The sequence below is a fragment of the Planococcus citri genome, chromosome 1, assembly GCF_950023065.1.
Source record: "Planococcus citri chromosome 1, ihPlaCitr1.1, whole genome shotgun sequence".
Lineage (NCBI taxonomy): Eukaryota > Metazoa > Arthropoda > Insecta > Hemiptera > Pseudococcidae > Planococcus > Planococcus citri.
This window is the reverse complement of record NC_088677.1, coordinates 52,104,994-52,124,682: the sequence shown is the minus strand read 5'-3', so window position 1 is coordinate 52,124,682 and position 19,689 is coordinate 52,104,994. Positions and strand designations below refer to the sequence as shown.

At 33.1% G+C, this 19,689-nt stretch overlaps 3 protein-coding genes and 2 long non-coding RNA genes across 6 annotated transcripts; 3 read left to right on the top strand and 2 right to left on the bottom strand.

Moving 5' to 3' along the window:
• Positions 1 to 90: 90 nt before the first annotated feature.
• Positions 91 to 2,747, top strand: Sfxn2 (sideroflexin 2). The gene is made up of 9 exons (XM_065346000.1): positions 91 to 276; positions 387 to 538; positions 610 to 780; positions 1,139 to 1,337; positions 1,425 to 1,550; positions 1,627 to 1,693; positions 1,774 to 1,876; positions 1,953 to 2,000; positions 2,074 to 2,747. The coding sequence occupies exons 1-9, from the start codon at positions 274 to 276 to the stop codon at positions 2,183 to 2,185; spliced, it is 981 nt and encodes a 326-aa protein (XP_065202072.1). The 5' UTR covers positions 91 to 273; the 3' UTR covers positions 2,186 to 2,747.
• A 248-nt stretch (positions 2,748 to 2,995) lies between these two features.
• LOC135832627 (uncharacterized) lies at positions 2,996 to 9,922 on the bottom strand. The gene is made up of 12 exons (XM_065345997.1): positions 9,348 to 9,922; positions 9,140 to 9,276; positions 6,826 to 9,060; positions 6,078 to 6,149; positions 5,795 to 5,998; positions 5,586 to 5,715; positions 5,319 to 5,495; positions 4,659 to 4,792; positions 4,451 to 4,584; positions 3,882 to 4,034; positions 3,405 to 3,547; positions 2,996 to 3,332 (listed from the first exon to the last, which is right to left on the bottom strand). Exons 1-12 carry the CDS (start codon positions 9,641 to 9,643, stop codon positions 3,110 to 3,112), a joined length of 4,038 nt encoding a protein of 1,345 aa, XP_065202069.1. The 5' UTR covers positions 9,644 to 9,922; the 3' UTR covers positions 2,996 to 3,109.
• Positions 9,923 to 10,235: 313 nt separating this feature from the next.
• On the top strand, positions 10,236 to 11,684 carry LOC135832630 (small ribosomal subunit protein uS13). Its single transcript, XM_065346001.1, has 5 exons — positions 10,236 to 10,452; positions 10,517 to 10,702; positions 11,010 to 11,111; positions 11,188 to 11,279; positions 11,566 to 11,684. The coding sequence occupies exons 1-5, from the start codon at positions 10,450 to 10,452 to the stop codon at positions 11,639 to 11,641; spliced, it is 459 nt and encodes a 152-aa protein (XP_065202073.1). The 5' UTR covers positions 10,236 to 10,449; the 3' UTR covers positions 11,642 to 11,684.
• A 952-nt stretch (positions 11,685 to 12,636) lies between these two features.
• Positions 12,637 to 17,734, top strand: LOC135832626 (uncharacterized). The gene is made up of 3 exons (XR_010556338.1): positions 12,637 to 12,896; positions 13,651 to 13,938; positions 14,093 to 17,734. It is a non-coding gene; the product is annotated as an uncharacterized LOC135832626 (long non-coding RNA).
• LOC135832625 (uncharacterized) lies at positions 13,486 to 17,152 on the bottom strand. Of its 2 annotated transcripts, XR_010556336.1 has the most exons (8): positions 17,012 to 17,152; positions 16,858 to 16,930; positions 15,232 to 16,389; positions 14,625 to 14,727; positions 14,432 to 14,521; positions 14,271 to 14,339; positions 13,967 to 14,201; positions 13,486 to 13,891 (listed from the first exon to the last, which is right to left on the bottom strand). It is a non-coding gene; the product is annotated as an uncharacterized LOC135832625 (long non-coding RNA). The 2 variants fall into 2 exon arrangements; XR_010556337.1 differs by lacking the exon at positions 16,858 to 16,930 and having other exon boundaries at positions 17,012 to 17,150.
• Positions 17,735 to 19,689: the final 1,955 nt, after the last annotated feature.

Genomic DNA, 19,689 nt, shown 5'->3' with positions numbered 1-19,689 from the left:
AATTTTACAGTGTTGTCTTGGTAAAAATGGAAAAAATATCGCCTGTTGCACTTTTTATTTTCTTCATTTTCCAACATTGTAGTATGAATCTTCAGTAGGTCACAAACTTCGGAACACACAGCTGATTAGAAAATTTTTGAATGCATAATTTTTGAAATTTAAATTCATGTAAATTTGTAGCATGTTTTAGGTTTATACTTTCATTTTTCTAACTTGATTTTGTAAATTTTTTTACCGCTCGTTACAAGTTTCCTACCTTGTCATCAGCTAAAAATGGTATGTTATAAATTCTGTTTAGGAACATGTGTTTTACTTTAGCGATCGGAAATTTAAATTATCAATATGAAATTCGAGTCGTTTTTTTAAAAATGTATTTTATTTTACAGAGTGCATCTCGCTTTAATTTTGATGCAGCTCCTTGGGACCTGAGTACGTTCAAAGGCAGATTGAAATACTTCTTCTGGGTGACTGATCCACGCCTTTGTCTGGCCGATGATAAAACTCTCGATGAAGCTAAAAATTTAAGAAACCAATGGAGGTTCGCCCGCTTTGGAAATGTAATTGTATTAATTTTTTTAATGAGATACTCATCCATATACGTTCTCGTAGATCTGGCCAAGAACCTAAAGATGTTAAACTCGAGCAAATAATGAGAGCCAAACAACTGTATGAAAGCGCTTTTCACCCGGACACCGGAGAAAAACAGAACTTATTCGGTAGAATGTGTTTCCAAGTTCCCGGAGGAATGGTTATTACCGGCGTTATGTTATCTTTCTACAAGTAATTCGAGGAATACTTTCTTTTGCGAATGATATATCATTTTTAAATCTTCATTTAAACGGTTTACCTATCTCATTTTCAGCTGATGAGAAGAATAGGTAATTAACCTTCAAGTAAAGTAATTCAGAAAAAGTTCTATTTGAATGAGATTTGTTCACTTAATTAATTTCTTTCGGCATGGTCTTACTAATTTTAGCATGTTGAATTTATTTTGTTCATTTTTTTTCCTTGGAGAAAACGCATGATACTGTGAATTTTTAAAACACTTACCAGAGTTGAAATTTTAAAAAATACAATCGATGGATTATGCATTAGAAATACATTTCGTTGCGAAATAATTCCGTGGTTGATTTTACAGGACCACTACAGCTGTCGTGTTTTGGCAATGGGTTAACCAATCATTCAACGCTTTGGTCAACTACACCAATAGAAATGCCAATTCGCCTTTAACTAATACACAAATGGGAGTAGCGTATGGATCAGCTACGCTAGCTGCTTGCTTCACAGCGATTAAATTTAAATCATTTTTGGCGAAACACTCAGGACCATTTATGCAAGTAAGATGAAAAATATTCAACGGAGTTGTCAATTGAATTAATGTTCGAGTCCTAAGTACATAAATAATTCTTGTCTTATTGTTCCAGCGATACGTGCCATTCGCTGCAGTCGCAGCTGCTAATTGTGTCAACATTCCTTTAATGAGGCAGAATGAGATTACCGAAGGTGTTGATGTTCTTGATGAAAATGGAAATAAAGTTGGAACTTCTCGAGTACGTTTAATGTAGCTTTGAAAGCCTCATTAACTCCAACAACCTATCATTAATGCAAGAAAAAATATGTTATTAGGTGGCTGCCGTTAAAGGTATTAGTCAAGTTGTGCTTTCTCGAATTATCATGTGCGCTCCGGGAATGTGTAAGTTTTTTTCGATTTTTCTTTTTTTTTGTTCTTTATCGAATTTGGTCCATCATTTAGGCAAATGTAATTGATTTCAGTGTTATTACCCGCTGTGATGGAAAGATTATGTAATAAAAGTCCTTGGATTCTTAGAAACACGTGGTTTCACGCTCCTTTCCAGACAATCGGTGTTGGTTGCTTGTAAGTTTCATTTTTTCCATTCGTGTTTCAATTTCCCATCCAGTTAAATTAATTAACCAAATGGTCTCTTTTTCAGCTTGACTATGATGGTTCCCACAGCTTGCGCTATTTTTCCGCAATTGAGGTATATGAAAATGATCTAAAGATACCTCTCAACCTTCGACTATGCATTTTAATTTCGTGTGTTCGTTTTACAGTTCTATTCAAGTATCAACCTTGGAAAAAGCCGAACCTCGCTGTTACGAACAGATCAAAACTACCTGCAAAGGAAACCTACCAGCTCTTGTTTACTCTAACAAGGGGTTGTAAATGTTACCATTTTTAGGTTAATGATTTGTGTGTAATAGTTCAAAGTTGAGCAGGATTGCGTTTAAAGTGATCTCTCGATTTTGAGATTTATTTCAAGTGTCACTGACACCAGCACTTGTTTCACTTTCGCTTATCTCTGTGTTAGTATTTACCTATATTTGTATTTGTAGTATTATTGACCTAAGTACTTACTTGAAATAGTCCATTAATCATTATTACTTCATATCTCAGGGAGATTGGGGTCTGTAATCTTATGTCTTCCCGCAATCATTGAAATTTTTATCACCCTCAATTTTCCGGATGAGTTCATTCTTTCAAATTTTATCCATTTTCGAGTCTCAAAAGTGAAATCTAGTCACAAATTACGCATTTTTGCCTACGTATTTCTTCATCGAATCTCTTTAACCACTTGATTGAATTTTTGGTGTATTGTTTTATTATACTTAAGACGTTAATTACGCAGAGACAATAATTTTTAGTCGTACCTACAATATTAATTGTATTTATGTGTTTGTTGTTCCTCTTCCAATGGCCATTGGACGAATTAAATAATGCGCAAATATTCTATTGGTTGATTAATTTGAGATGAAAAAAATTCTTCGTTGGTGTGAACAACACAAGTTCGATATGACGGACCAGTTCGAGACCAGAGCTGACCTACGCGAAGAAACTTTCTCGTTTAAGCCATTGTGATTCTGAGGTGAGTTCATCTGTACACCCCCACCACAGCCCTTTGCCACTGATATAGGCCCTTGACAAAAACTAAACTGACAATCCTCGCACCAGATTTGTAATGAAAGCAACTAACAGTGAAAAAATAAAAAAATTTATTCATCGGAATTTTAAAATACATAAATTTTAACATCACAGATAGGCAAATTTGAGATCACAATAGGCAGTTATGTGCAATAATGTTGACTGCAATTACCGTATCGTTGAAATGGTACGTTTACAGTTGAAGTGGTAGATTAATTCGTGGCAACTGGCAAATTCTTTCACGGATTCGGTAAGTTCTTCTAATAGTTTGAAATTTTTTCTATGAATTTGTGTAGAAATACGTCGATATCGGACTTCTTTTACCATCTTATCTAACAAGTAACATAACCAGTATACGTTCGTTTTTGGCGCGAATTGGTTCCAAATATTCCTAAACAAATTACATCGATTTATTTCTCAATCTAAGAAAACATAATATTCATTCTTGAGAACTTCAACCTACCTCACTTCATTTCTCATTAATCTGTAAACTTCGAATTGGAAGTCACCATGAGCTGTAAACAGATCTGGATCTTGACCGATGTCGTTGAACACTATGCAGTTATTTATTGATATTCTTGATAACGTGTAATCAATTATGGTGACCTGTGAATCGATAAAATAAAATGAAATAAACTGCTTAAGCAATAAAGTCAGGTAATCATAAAGAAATACCAACAACGAATGAATACTTTGACAACTGAAATGGAAAATTTCGCTAAATATTTTTTGGAAAATTTTGAATACTTCATTCAAATTATCAAGAAACGATTTTGAAACAATACTCGGAGGAAATTTCGAGCAATTAGCAAAATTTGAACAACTACATCACTTTCGTTATCTTCACTCAAAATTTTCGATTTGAGAGAGAATTATTCCAATTCGAGCGATGAATGCCTACATATCGTTTATTATCAGTGTGATCATTAAAATCACTTACTTTCACACCACATAGTTTAACGCTATTCTGAAACTCGCCAATTTTATATAAGGTTCTCTCTTCTTTTGACTTTGAAACCAATATATTGCCCCAATGAAGGTCTCGGTGCTCGAATTGAAACGCTGCTTCGGCTACAGCCAATGCGTAAGCAACCTAACAAAACATACGCATAGAATTATAAAACGGAATTCTAACACGTATAAATTTACATATATAATTATAGTTCACAATTATTACATGATTTTTTGACCTATTTACAGCATAGCAAATTAAATCACAATTAACAAAACATAATTGAAAGAGAGGGAAAAAACACGAAAAACAAAAAATAGCGAACAAAAAGAAATACATACTTCAGCTGAGCGAAAACCAAACTTCAAAGCAAACCAAACGATTTACTTGACGAGTGAGAAATCTAGTCATGAATTTCATAAACACGACGTAGAAATTCACTCGTCAAGCATCCCGTTCATAAATCAAAACGTTCAAAAGTTCAAAACTACTCGAACACGGTGGCAAATATTCGGCAAAGAAGCTTCTACATTAAAAACAATAGACTAATAATTTACCTGAGTGAATACAGACAACGCTTGTTGGGCGTTATTGAATACGAATGATTCTACGTCTTCGCCTCCGTGACTCAGTTCTAAAATTATGTACAACTGTTCATTATCGAACACTTTCGGAGAATCGTTATCTGAACCTGAAACATGAAAATATACATTCGTCTTTAATCATCGAAAAGAGATTTCGTTCGTGAATTTCAACTCGACATACCTTTTTTATCGTTATAAACGTCCCAGAGATCTATCAATCGTTTCGGGTATTCACCATATACGCACCAACACTTCTGCAATTCGGCGAAATTATCGGTACAATAATCTGTTCTCTTTTTGAGATCGCTCAGTTCTCTACAAAAAAAATAAAAATAACAATAACGCGATTCGAGTAATCGTATTAGTATTCCACACATAAGTACAGAGTTCTATTGAACAAAATATTTCCAATGAATTGTGAGAAAATTCAACTATTCGAAATGCTGATAATTTAATTTTTATCGTCACAAGTGTACTCGAGTATTCGCTTACTTCAGCGTATTTTGTAATTACATGATTTCGTTGAGTTTCACTTTTGCTTATAATATGATTTTTTTTTGTCATGTTTTAAAATTTATGGTATCTGCCTATGTGATAATAAATCGTAAAACTCTACAAAAGGAATACCGTGGAACAGAAGTGAATTGGAAAAATTAAATTATTTGACGAATGCACTTTTATCTTGTGTTTGAGAGGAGGAGAAAGAAAAATGTATATTACGTGTACCACTCATTGAACGGTTTGGTCGAAATCATCATTCTACATTTTTACTCTATGAGAATTTTCATTTTTCATGAATAATTTCATGATTAAATTTAATTGATGATTCAAAGATACTCACATCGATATAACCAATTCGGAAAGAATTTCTTCGAATTTTTTCTGCTTTTCGCCGTTAACAAGTAGATCTCCTTCGATAGGTATTATTTTCAATACGGAGCAATGCGCTCGGTTACGTTTCAGCATGAATACTTCCCCATAAACGCCTTCACCAATTTTTTTGCAATTTTCTAACAGCCTGCGATCGAAAAATAAAAAGTAATTAATAAAATTGCACACGAGTTCGTTTTTCTTTCACCCAAAAAAACAAAAAACGTTTCAACTTTACCGGTCGTTAAGACATTCATCGAAAGGTAAAGGTTGAGTTTGTTTACAATATTGCAGCACTTTTTCTTTAGAGGAACGATAATCTCGTAAGTCGTAACAATCTAATGATACTTTGAAAGGCCGCGAGTAATCTGAAAAATTCATCGATGTTGAATAATACGGTATTTGATAAACGCTTTATGAAGATAACTTACGATATTAGAAACGAACCTCCGGCTTCTAAATCGTACTTATTTTCAATTCTCGAGTCGTGCTGAGAGCCCACGAAAGAGGTATACGATTTATCACTGAATAATTTACTAGTTTCCGAAGATGACGTCAACCTACTACTTTCATCTGCCTGCTGTTGTGGTAGCGGTGATTTTTGATTTACACAAAAAGAAAATCTCGCTTTATCCGGCCTTTTACATCTCTCTGCAAAACGATTCATTGACATTACCTCGCTGAGCTGTAGTTTGAATTTCATGAATGTATTATAAAGAAAAATTCTTACCTAAACATGTGGAATTTGGATTTAAAAACGTTTCATTCGAATCTGATCTCAAAGTGCTGCTTTCAGAAATTTCTAAAACATAAAATTGACTCACGTTAAAAATATACACACAAGTTTCCACAAAAAAATGGCAAGTGGATTTCTTTAAATGAGAATATAGATACGAGAAATTTCAAAAAAACTGATTCTTACTTACGTTAAAAAACACGCATAATAAGTTGGCATATAGTTTTGGGAATTTTTTAGCTTTTATTAAAATTATTAACAAATAAAAAATTTTTGGTGTGAAATAGAGGATTTGTTTGAGGCCATCTTGGGCCTTGTATTTAGAATTGTAAAAATTAAATGCAGATTTTAAAGAAGATATCGAACCAATCATGTTTTTTTTCTAGCTTAAAAACATTTAGTATTTACCATTTTTCATTTTTACTTTAATAATGAATTTTCACTAAGAATTTTCAATTACGAAAAGGGAAATATTACATTTACGCAACACCAACGAAATGATAAATGAATAAATTTAGGAAAAACGACTCCTCCACATGATAGAAAAAATGAAAAAATATGCAGCCAGTAATAAATGCAGGTACGAGTATTGAGCAAATTACGAGTACCTATCTATATATCTAATTTCGAATTTTTTAGAAATTTTTACAGTTTTTGTTCGTCGATATTTTTCTTTGCATTTTACAAGCAAGAATGATTGAAACAATACAATATTTACTTCATTGCAAGTTGCACAACCTACCTTTCAAATCGGTGTTTTCATCCAACTGATTGGAAATCAACTCTTCGACATTTTTCCTCCAACATCTTCCTTTCAAATCCTCATGTTCAGCCTGAGATTGAAACCCATATTCGCGAATATTTTTCAATGTAATGAAAGAACGGCGCCATTTTTTACCAGCGGCCAAGACAATCGAATGAGACATCATGGATGATCTTTCTAAAAATCGCGACACATAGAGAGATGTTTGATTTTGAGAGCAGATTTGTTGAGTATATTGACTGCGCAGAGGATTGTTTCTTGTTTCACTGCACAAGTCAACCTCGTCATCTTCTAAATTGCTATTTTCTTCGTTCAACGTAGGCATAACCATTGTTTTCTTTCGACGTCTCGTTACATGTTTCAAATGCGCCGGAATTTCTTCCTCTGATTGTACTTGTTTGGTTTCTGGTTCTTTACATAGGTTTACGAAAGCGTCTCTGAGTTCCAAGATTTGGAGGTATTCTTCGCATGACCAACCCACAAATTTGTCATCATCTAAAATGTTTTCTGTGAGTACGTGAATAGGAGATAAGCATTTGAATATTTCGCTCAATGAAGGCTGTATTACTTCTGTTTCCACCGTTATATTCATCGATGAAAAATTAGGTATAATTTCTTGGGTAAGGACCGTAGTGTTTTCTTTCACTGATGCATCATTTTTCATGTCTGGTTCTACTGTTACATTAGTTATAGAAACGCCATTCGTAGATTTTTGAAATTGAGTTGATGTTGAGGGGCAATCTATATTGGAACCCGATTCGACTTTGGAACTATTTTGCTTATCCTCCAGGCTGCACGAATGCAACTGATTTGTCAATTCTGCCACGTTTTCTGTGCAGTCGTCTACTATTTCTTCAAACATTCTAAGTAAAGTAATTCTGCGGTCACTGGAATCTGGTGAGATAGGCGATACGATGCTAGGAGGTGACGAACGTCTATTGAGACGAGGTGAAGAATCATTGAAGTTATCCGAACTCTTTGAATCATTGAAAACAGTATGCGAAGAAGTTGGTGATGCGGAGGTTTGCGACTCGACTGGACTACGATGTTGCAAAACGACTATCAGTTCGGGTTGTTCGTTCTGCGGATATTTGCTTTCAATCGAATTGTTCAAACGTTGACTAGAGGTGATCAAGTTGGCAGATGAATCATGATCTAAACTTGTTGAAGCATCGGAGAGTGAATCTATGGAAGTCTGTGAAGCGAAATCAGTCGGTTTTTCTGCACTATCGTTTCTCGAAATAGTCTCAGCATCAGAATGCTCTTTATCTGAATGATCGGTCGTTAACGAATTATCCGTATCGCGTTGATTAAAAGTATTCAAATGAAGATGTTCTGAATTTTCAGAAAGAGGGCGTAAACTGCAATTTAGCAAGGAATCACTGGTCTTGACCGCACTCTCATTTTTCACGATTTCTACTCCAGCTTGTTCTTTTCCCGAATCACTATGCATAGCCGGCGATATAGAATCATTTCTACAAGAAGATTCTACAGCGGAATTAGACAAGCAATCTAGTTGCTCTGCAACTTTTTCATTTTTACTATTATTGCTAATTCCATGACATTCATCAGTAGTCAAGTGAACGCTTCGGTTGCATGCTTCCTTTTGATTTAATGAAACCGAATTGATTGAATTACTTGATAAGTTAAGAAGAGGTGAACGAGGAGTGTTCTCGAGTGATTTCACCCATTTTCTGTCTTCAGCTTCGTTTTCTTCGAAAGTTTGGCTGAAAGGCAATTTCCTTCTATCAAAATTGGGCGTTGAAGCCGTACCCGGATTAAAAACTTCTGAACAACGATATTCATTTTGCGTTTCATAATCACAGTTGAATAACTCGTCGATGGCACGCTGACTAGTATAATTTTCAAACGAATTATCGGCATCGTATTCGTTATCCAAAGAATGGTTATCATTAAAAAGTAATATTTTTCGCGTCTTTGTCTGCCCACGATTCTTGTTTATCGAATTTTTGTAGAACAAATCTGAACTTCGTTCTACGAAAGCAGTCGGTTTTTTAAACACTGTTTCATCACGTTCTGCATCACTGTTGGTATGATTAATAGCTATCACCGGATCAGGAGCTTTTGATGTGATGGTTTCTTTGGCTAAAAGGCATCTATCAGCGTTGATATCGTTCGCAACTGATAACGGACGTGACTTTGGCTTGGGTTTGGTTCTTTGAAATGCTCTTCGTTTCTTGTAGTCGGCGAGTGCTGTGAATAAATGCGAAGGTATTTAAAATAAATTTTAATTGAATTCTAATCATGAGTAGGATGATTTCAAAATACTTACGATTCACACTAGGACTCAAATCATAAGCAGATAACCCTTTGAGATCATTATCGGAATCTGAATTACTCTTGAATAAACGTGAACTACATTTCAGCGCATTTTCCTTATTTCCTTTCAAGATTTTGGTTCTCACTTTCCTATCATCACGATCGCTTCAATTAGTAACTTTAAATTTCCATTCGTAGGTATTACCGACAAAACAACTCACTTTTTTCTAGTGTGTGGAAGAATAGAAGATTTACGATTTATACAGGTATAGTTTTGAATAGTTCTCAGAGCAGGAGCATTGTTACCAGAAGGAATATAACTTTTGGTGCTTCTACCCGCGCCTTTCTCAAAGCCATATTTTTTCAATGTTAACGGTTTCTTGTTTTGTTCATCTTCGATTAACTGGTCAAAAGGATCGTCGTCTTTGAAAACTACACAACTCTGACGATAACTCGACGCACGATTTCGTTTACTTGGATAAGTTTTAATAGCACTACCGAAATAAGATCTCTCCATTACAAGTATTACGATAACGATATATTAAACAACAGATTAAGTATACTACACACACGATGATATGATTAATTTTACCTTCATTTCGACTCACTCAATTTATATCAAAAAATGATTTTGGAGAAAACTAATTTTCGAACATGATACCTTTAAAAATGAAATTATAAAATTACAAAATAATACGCATTACGCAGTTGTTTTCAACTTCAACTGAACAATAAACTCCGAGAAAATTGAAATTGAAAATTGAAATTCCAACGACTATTCCCATGTTCCCATCTGTGGCCATTTTGAATTTGAATATTCAGTGTTGACTTGATTTTAGCTAAAATACCTTAACTAATAACAATAAGATATTTCAAATTTTGAATTTTTAAAAATTTATTTCAGAATTTTTAAATTTTTTAGTGGAAAACAAATGAAAATCACTACACGAAAAATAATAATTATTAAAAATCCATTGATAGAAACGGAATACGGATATTGAGGACTTCTAATTTAATTCACCCAGCCATTTTTAATTTCATTCTGACATGTAGATTGGCGACACACGTGATGTAGTGCGAGAAAAGACACCCAAACGCCCAAGCCGGAATGAGAAATTTAGAAATTAAAAACATCCCAACCCAAGCAACAAGACAAGAAATTCACGTTTTCTCGCGTTTTCTCAATCTTGTGTTTCGTTTTCCAATTTTCAATTCCGATTTCCACATTTCAGCTTAGCCTCGAAGAACTGGAGTCGGAGTCAGTTGAAATTTTGTCAAATCTGTTTAATTCGTTCTCGCTGTACAGTTCATAAAATCACAAAAATGGTGAGTTCCTACAGGTAATTTCATAACAATGGTGTCGTACTACTATCATGTTTCGTTCTTTCAGAGTTTGGTCATTCCGGATAAATTTCAACACATCTTGCGAGTGATGAACACGAACATCGATGGTAAAATTAAGATCATGTTTGCGATGACCGCTATCAAAGGTATTGGAAGGCGTTTTTCTAACGTAGTGTTGAAAAAAGCAGATGTGGATTTGGATAAGAGAGCCGGCGAATGCTCCGATGAAGAGGTAAATTTTGACCGCTATCTCAGTAATTTCTTCATATGACATATTTCCGATAATTAAAGAGATTCAGGCTTCTTAGTCTTGCACAATCAACGGTCGTCTCATTTTTTCTTAATGTTTTCGATTGGTAGTTTGTGCTACATTAATAGTATAAGACGGTCAATGTGTTTTTGCTTACGTAAGCGAAGCACTCGAACGTTTTGATTCTACATTGTTTATCACATCTTTTCAGTTTTGATAATAAATTGTCTGCATTTTTTGAAATAAGATATTTACCCATTGTTTAATAATTTTATTATTTTATGGTTAGGTTGAGAAAATAATCACGATCATGACCAACCCCCGCCAATATAAAATTCCAGATTGGTTTCTCAATAGGCAGAAAGATATCGTAGATGGAAAATATTCTCAAGTACGTCTTCTCATATATGTGTAACTATGTTATAATATTAATTTTGTGTAATTTCAATCGCTTTGGTTGTCCGCAGTTGGCTTCTTCTAATTTAGACAGTAAACTCCGTGAAGATTTAGAAAGATTGAAGAAAATTAAGGCTCACAGAGGTCTTCGTCATTATTGGGGGTAAGTTATTGACAAATGTGTCAAGTTCGTTTTTTTTTCTTCGAAATAATACTTGATGTGTTTTACGTTAGTGCTCACCTACATAACAGAGCAACCGAGCAACCAAACCAAAATTTTTTGTTTTGGTTGCTTGGTTGCTCGTATTTCAGCCAATCACCGAACGACTTTTGAAGTTGCTAGTTGCTCGGTTGCTCAGTTGCCTCGCTATGTAGGTGAACACTTAAGCTTGCACGTATATTTACTCGGTACAATATCTGTAAAATTAATGTGGTATGTTTGTTGACAGTTTGAGAGTACGTGGACAACATACAAAAACCACTGGTCGACGTGGTAGAACTGTCGGTGTATCGAAAAAAAAGTAACTTGTAACCTTGGATTATTATTCAAATATAATTTTATATTGTTCGCCGTTTGTTGTTTCTTACTTCGAATCAATATTTCAGTAATTTCGTCTTTGTCAAATATTAAATTTAAAGGTTATAATTTCTCTGTAAGTGATGAAAATCATTGGTGAGTCGATGCAGACGAATACACTCTTCAACAAATGAAATATATGAGTACAGCGCAAGAGTCGCACTGCTTTTAATTCAAATGAAATAAAGAGATCAGCGGAAACAAGACGAGGTGTTAATTTTTATGAAGTAAATGAAATCTGCAAGAGATAGTGATGAATAGAACATGTAGAGCTTATGCTTGCCACCTACCTTTGCCTACACTTATGAAAATGAACAAAAAAGTACTGTAGACCGTTTATTTCATAGCATTACTTCTTTCCTAAAAAGAATTGGAATTACGACGAAGGAAAGTATAAGCGAAATGGTTCTCAATTGCATATCATGTGTGCGAAAAACGTTCAACTCCGCAGCGGCGTAGGTAAATAGACCTTCGTCAGTTGAATGGGTAATCCGGTAATCGTAAAAAATGAGTATTTTTGATTCACTGAAACTATTTCGTTGATTGATGATGAAAAACAAACCAAAAGCTGTGCAGAGACGCCGAATTGAATGGGCATTTTAAATTTGAGAAGTGAAAAATTGAAGGGATCTGCTCACTGCTGAAAATCGACTCGGGTCAAAAGTCTTGGTACTCGGTGTCGGTACTCATGGTCCTGTCTCCTGTCTCTCCCCTTTGTTTTTTTCTTTTGTTTGCACTGTTCGATGCGCCTAATCGCCTATCTATGTAATTTATAGTTTTTAATTATCTAAATAGGGTAGGGTACAGACTACAGAGTAGGAGCCTAGGAGGAAAAAATTTAAAATTTATTTTTTAAAATTTTTTTTCGAATTTTGATTGATCAAGCCTACAAATAATGTAGTTGGTAACCCTGTGGGCCTTCCCTTTCTTCTCTTCTTCACTTTCGAGTTGTCTGTTGTTGTTTTGTTATTGTTTGTTATCAAAATCAAATTTTTAATTTTCCATTCCTTCTAAGTTCTAATTATTTCTTTTCGAAACAGAAACAAATTACTTCGCCAAACTGCTCGACGTGAAGTGAACAATTTTTATAACCAGCCTCATTGTAATGCAATTGAAAATTTCTATGTAAGTTGCGCACTCGTTTTTCAATTGTTCTTTTCTTCACTGTGAAGTGTGAGGCATACGATCACAATTTTGGTTTGGGTAAGTTGTGCACGTTTTTTGGTATTTTACGAATAATAATGCATGAATGATTTCGATTTGGCATTCAAACGATTCAAAGGTATGCACAAAATCGAGAAAAAAAGTGAAATTCAAATTCAATACTACATAAGTGCACTATGCAATGTATGTATGTAATGTACTACTCATGTCATTATCAATCATGTTTACGTAACTTACATCGCCATTTCAATGTACACCGGATTAATAAATTTATAAAAAAAATGTACCTAGCGAAAATAAATTGAATTTTCTTAATATTTATTAAGAAAGCAAGCTTGAACATTTTAGCATAGGTATCTTGAATTATGAGTATTGTAAATTGAAGCAATTGCCGGAAATTTTCGCGTTGTTGAAAATCAGTAGTTGGTCAACTCAAATCTGAAAACGTGTTGTGGAATTTAATTTTTTATTATTGAATGAACAATAGGAAAAACATGAATCGTTACAATTGTGTGAAAGCTAAGATAAAATACTAAATTTCGGTAAGTAGAAAAAGAAATCCGCATCTAAAAAATTTCAGCTTGAAACTCTGAAGTGTACGCATTAATTAAATTTAAATGGCGAATGATAAGGTGTTTGATAATTTTTATTAGTAATTGATTCTATTGTAATGTTATGTCCACAGCTTAATTGTCGATGCATTCGAATACCAAGTACCATATACTAAAACGTTTACTTTAAAATATTTATATTTTTCAATGATTTTTTTAATTTTGTCTTCGTACACCTCCAGGGCGCGGTCCACGAATTGGAAGCAGACGCGGCCCAAAAAATGGGCGATATCCATATGGGAAGAAGAAATGAATTGGAGGCCATGGAAAGATTCGTAAAGGACCAATCCTGACAAATGGAGGCCGAGGCCGAGGCCAGGTCCAATATCCCCACATCGGTCCACGATTATGCTCATCTCTTGGAGCGATAGGAGAGTTTGATATAAGTGCACGTCCTCCAACGGCACTGTTGTTTTCCTGTGGCTGTAATGTGCAAAAATCATTTACAGTCTTCTCTGAATTCATCATAGGTAACTCGAATTTTAAAATATTAGTCACCTTTCCGTCTTTATTTACAGCCCTTTGTGCTTCATTTTCGACTTGACCTTCTCGATTATTCACGAATAACCCATCATCATTGTTATAATTTGATGAATTAAATGTCTGTTTTTGTTTTTGATCCAGGTTCATCGAAGAAGTACTACCTCTCTGCGAAGAATTTCGAATTTCTCTTTCAACCGCAAGCGATTTTCTTCTTTCATTTGGCGAGCATCTCCGAGGTCTCGATGTATTTCTGTAATCGGTAAAGTGAAGAATTATTTCCATATTTATTTCAATTCTACAGTCAATTTCGAATTAGTACCTGTTACTGCGATTGCTTGCATCTTGAGAATTTCTACTTAAATCTCTGCGTTGATATCTTGACCCATGACTGAAAATGGAATAGATCAGGAATTATTTCATTTTCATTTTTCCCCGTTGGTTTCAAATTTAACTGAGTACATTTTAATTTTAATATAATACCCATAATCATGATAGTTTCCATTACGCGCTTCATGTCTAGAATTCTCACTCAAAATGTGTCCGACACCTCTTGACTCGCGTTGGTCGCGTCTAAAAATGAAAAATGCAGGAAATAATTATTTCTTCTCTCAAAAGATTATTTTTCTGTTTCTTCATTTGCTTCAGATTTTTCAGCTTAATTTCTAACTATCACCTGTCGGCGTGATCAGCTCTACTTCCAGTTTCATATCTGGAATTCCCATTCAAAATGCTGTTTGCCCGTCTTCTTTGATAATTCTGCGCATAATCGAAATGTCCTAAAAATGTCAATGTCATAAGATTAATATGAAAGGTTTTCAATTTTTTCATGTTATTACTTATTAGCCTCATTTTTCATTTTTTTTTTTTTGTTGTTTTTTTTAAATTTATCTGGACAATTTATTAAGCGGGTAGGCTTGAAAAAAATCGGAATAGGTAAAAAAAAATTATCAAATTTGCTTTGGCATCGGAAAAATAAAAAGTCATGAGTTGTGATTTCTGCTGTTTATTGCAAAGCATTTTACCCAATAGGCTACGTAGATTTTGTGAAATTTTCAACCCAGTTGTGGATATTTTTTTTTTGGATCCTCTTCCCCCTCCTTTTGTAGCGTGGATTTCTTCGCTAAGTAGGTACCTACTAGTGAATTCTGATATCAGTGTTTGAGGACATTTTCATGATTTCTCAGAATAGGTACTTCAGAATTCATCATTATTGTATGATTGTCTTCTCGGTGGTGATAAAATGAAATGATAAACTTGAAACAATGGGTTAAGGCTTTTACCTGTTCTTCATTCTTATTTCCATCAATCAGCAAATGACGTCATTATTTTTCATGGTAAGATTGTGTAATACTTTTTACTTGATTGACTCAAATTTTTAAAAAAGTATATAGATTCCTACATCAATTTTGAAATAAAAGATTACATAAGAGTTCGTAAAGAAAAACTATAAAAATCTAATATTTTCAAAGAAAGAGAAAAAAAGAAAAAATTTGGAAAATTTAAACTGATTACAAAATTCTAAATCGAGAAAAGACTTTCTTTAAATTGAACTTTTAATCACAGTACACGTTATTTTTTACTTCTATGGAATTTAAGAGAATTGTTTATCTACTTTTGAGACAATAATAAGAGAAAAACGTGCAAAATAAAATAAAAATAAGCGAAGATGTGGCATATTTGAAATAGTATCGCTCTGACTTTTCTGAAAGGGTCTCCGTTGTCATGAGCCAAATCCTATTAGGAACACATTGACTGAATCTGATGGGTGGTTCATATCACTGCTATGATTTCTGGTCAAGATCTTTTTTGTCGCACCTCAGGACCTCATTTCGTTTATCTTTCCAGGATGTGTTAGCGAAGAATCATGAGCGCATTCTTAAGGTATTGAGATGCAATGTCATTATTAAAAGGGTGCAAAACCTTCAATTTTATTACATATAATGCAAAATAAAATGAAATGTGAACTACTACACGCAGCTGATGTGAATAAAAATACATAATTTCAAAATAAATTATTGGTGACCACACGAGATTAAAAATGTAGGTATAAAAAATTAAGTCATGTCATAAAGGTCTTTTTTTACGTTAATAATTCTCAATCCATTTTATGAATGGTGTAGGTATTCAAAATTAAAATTATGAATAATTCTTATGAAAATATTAACGCAGGTATTATTTGATCGTATTTCATTATACATTTACGTTAGACTGATTTGCAATCCTTCTATAATTATTATTTAAAGTAATAAAATTATGTAAAAAGATCATATGGATTGGAATTCATTCCTGATGGCTTACGTTAATTATATTTCATTAATTTCTAATACTTGGTAAAAAAAATATATATATATTCAAAGAAGTGAAACCATTCGAATACAAACTTCTGGGTACACGTCTCCGAGTTCCAGTATTTCTGTTACCTCTTCGGTGGTTCAACGCTTGAAAAAAAAAACAAAATATACTTAATTAGGTACATTTCATTGGAAGAATTTTGAATTTTTCACATACATATAATTAAATTGCTGTGAATTTCTTATTTCAAGAACTTCAGTATAAGTAGGGATTTTTAGTTTGTATTATCTTCCAAAAAAACAAAAATTAGAACGTAACAAACTCGTATCAATTCATATTTTCTGTTAGGTATAAATGTAACCTTTTGTTGGTTTTGTTATCACAATGGTTAATTAGTTGCCATTGTAGATCTCAAATGATCATTGTAATTGAAATGATCAAATATTTCAACTATACAGAAAGTAAATGTGAAACAGTATAGTTGAGTAAGATATTTCTAACAAGAGATAATCGTTTTGTTTTAAAATGGTTTGAATGAGCGATATCTTCACAAAAGTCTCAAAATAGATATTAATTACTTACTGCACGCATGCAGTGCAAATTTCAATATGTACCTGCATGATGACGATTTCCGTCCATATCTCCACCGTTGACAGCAGTGATAAATATATATAATGGTATTCAATGCTGGAGAAAATAATTATTTTGACAATTTACGCTATTTATAAATCGTACTTATATACTCATCACAGGGTAAAAAAAACTTACCTCTGTATTAAAAAGAAGGCCTAAGTCATTCATAAAGTTGGAAATATGTAAATCATAAAGATCCTTTTAATGATTTTATAACAAGACACTAAACTAATCAATTTAGGCCTATACTTAATTATTTCATAAAATTTTCTTCAACGACTACCAACAACGTCTCGCATACTGTGATTTTCAAAGCGATGGAATTGGTTTATGAGGAAGTGACGAAGGGGTGTAGGGTGTAGCATCAATGCTGCGAGAATGCGAGATGCCCTTTTACAAATTTCGTCATAAATTACACAATTTTTAATGAATCGTTTTCAATTTATGAATTTAAAATGACTTACGATTACGAATGCTTGTTACAGACTTTATTGGAGAAATTCGTTGACAATTAATGTTAGTGTAAGAAATCCGGGTTACTTTCAAGTTTCAACTTTGAATTTGATATATCGGTTTAGGTTCAAAAAGGCCTGTATGTGCTTTACCGACTTTTAAAAATTAAATATTTTCGTATTATTGTTATGTATTTCTCTGATAAGATGACAACTTGTTATGCATTGCATTCTGATATTGTATTTTATTGAAGATTGAAGAATAAATAAGAAAGTTAAGTTGAGTACTTATTTGATGAAAGCTGTATCTAATACGTAATTACAAGGTAATCACAAACATACATGTAATTTGTAATTCATTCAATGCTCAATGGACAAAAAAATAATAAAGTTATTACGGCTATAATGTATGTGTAAAGTTATTCGTCTGTGTTCAGTTTTCTTTTCTGCAAACATCTATGGTACATGAGATAAGTTAGATGTTGTGGATTGTGGTGTTTCAAGAAGATGCGGTCAATAGATCCTTTTTTTTCGATTATTGACAACAATTGGCCTTTTTTTTTGTCAGCTCCATCCAAATTATATCAGTCCTTATTTTTTTGGCAGTTGTTAATCATATACCATTTTTTTAAATTGGAATAAAAGTATTTTCTGAAGAAGGGAGCCCTGATGGGGTTCAACTTCATCTTCAATCGTCTGTTGGAATAATAATGGACCTCAAATACCTACATAAATCTTTCAAAAAACTCCATAATGAGTAGATAGTATTTTATTCATGGATCATGGTTCAGATTTAGATTTTATTTTTATACCTTACCGACCTACATTGTATCGCTTTTTTCTCCTTTTTTTCCCCATCATCAATAAAATAATAATTATCATCCATCAATGATCAATCTTGATTATAGATTTATAAATTATATAAGACGACACAGCGACAGTGGTTTTAAAATTTCGCTTTTTAGTTTTTTTTTGCTCCATCTAGGAAAATTGGAGCTGTGGGTGTGAAATGAGATGAGATAGGAATATTAAGAGAGCTTGTACTATGTACTTGGTATTATTAACAATGAACAGTACACGAAAAGAACCACACAAGTCATTTTTTCAACTTTTGTGTTACGGAGTTTTAAAGTACATATCAAGAAGCTCTAATTTTGTAGTGAATTTGAATTTCATAAAAGTAATGACTGGAAATGATAGATATATGCAGGGCTCGGATATTCTTTCCCTAAAAAACCCAAAATATGCGCTTAAATATTCCCTAAAAAATGGCAAAATATGCTCTAAAAAGTAAAAATATTCCCTAACGATATGGGCATTGTTTTACAGGAAAAATTAATTCCTATACGATTTTATTAATATTGTTGTATAATACCAAGAATTCACGAACAAAAATGCAAAACTGAGCATTTTAAAATTACGAAAAGGTAATTCTAATTCCATTATTAAAGGAATAAAAAACAAATAAAATGAACAAAAAAAAAGTAGGTACAAGAGAGCTACTGCCAGTTTCACAAATTTTGCGGGGAAAATATGAAAAATAGCCAAATACTAATTTGATGCAAAAATTTGAAATTGATCAATATATTCCCTAAAAACTGCTAAAAACGTAAAATATGCTCTAAAAACGCAAAATATTCCCTAAAAAATGCCAAAATATGCTTTTATATGCTTTTATGGTGAAATATGCCAAAATATGCTCTAACAAATTAGGCTCATTTTACTTGAAATTTCATGAATCGTGGAGATAATTGAAAAATTCCCTATCCTCTATGCATACAAAAAATATGCTCCAGCATAAAAATCCGAGCCCTGGATATATGACACAACAGGCCACAAACACAACTCGAGGCATAATAGAAAACAAATGAAGACATACGCAACTTACGAGCTAAAAAGTCACTCTTTTCGAAAAAAAAAATCAAGCAAAAAACCGAAAAATTGGTGTTTTGTTTTGCAACAACTTGAATTCGATGAAAATCCAAATTGATTATCATAATGACATAATGAAAAATTTTCGCATTATAAATAGTCATTAACAGGGCTCAGATATTATTTCCCTAAAAAACTCAAAATATGCGCTTATAAATTAAATATTCCCTAAAAAATGCCAAAATATGCTCTAAAAACAAAAAGTAAAAATATTTCCTAACGATATGGGCATCGTTTTGCAGAGAAAATCAATTTCTATACGATTTTACTAATATTGTAGTGTCATACCAAGAATTCACGAACAAACATGCAAAACAGAGCGTTTTAAAAGCACGAAAAGGTAATTCTAATTGCATTATTAAAGAAATAAAAAACAAATAATAGACCAAAAAAAATAAGTAGGTATGAGTGAGCTATTGCCAATTTTTA

Coding starts and splice junctions, on each gene's coding strand:
- Sfxn2 (XM_065346000.1), top strand. Junction 781..1,138: donor GTTATGTTATCTTTCTACAA/GTAATTCGAGGA, acceptor TTGATTTTACAG/GACCACTACAGCTGTCGTGT. Junction 1,877..1,952: donor ACAATCGGTGTTGGTTGCTT/GTAAGTTTCATT, acceptor TCTCTTTTTCAG/CTTGACTATGATGGTTCCCA.
- LOC135832627 (XM_065345997.1), bottom strand. CDS start 9,643: ATGGAGAGATCTTATTTCGGTAGTGCTATTAAAACTTATCCAAGTAAA. Junction 5,716..5,794: donor GTACGATTTAGAAGCCGGAG/GTTCGTTTCTAA, acceptor TGAATTTTTCAG/ATTACTCGCGGCCTTTCAAA. Junction 4,793..5,318: donor TCCGAATTGGTTATATCGAT/GTGAGTATCTTT, acceptor TTTTTTTTGTAG/AGAACTGAGCGATCTCAAAA.
- LOC135832630 (XM_065346001.1), top strand. Junction 11,112..11,187: donor TAGATGGAAAATATTCTCAA/GTACGTCTTCTC, acceptor GGTTGTCCGCAG/TTGGCTTCTTCTAATTTAGA. Junction 11,280..11,565: donor GGTCTTCGTCATTATTGGGG/GTAAGTTATTGA, acceptor GTTTGTTGACAG/TTTGAGAGTACGTGGACAAC.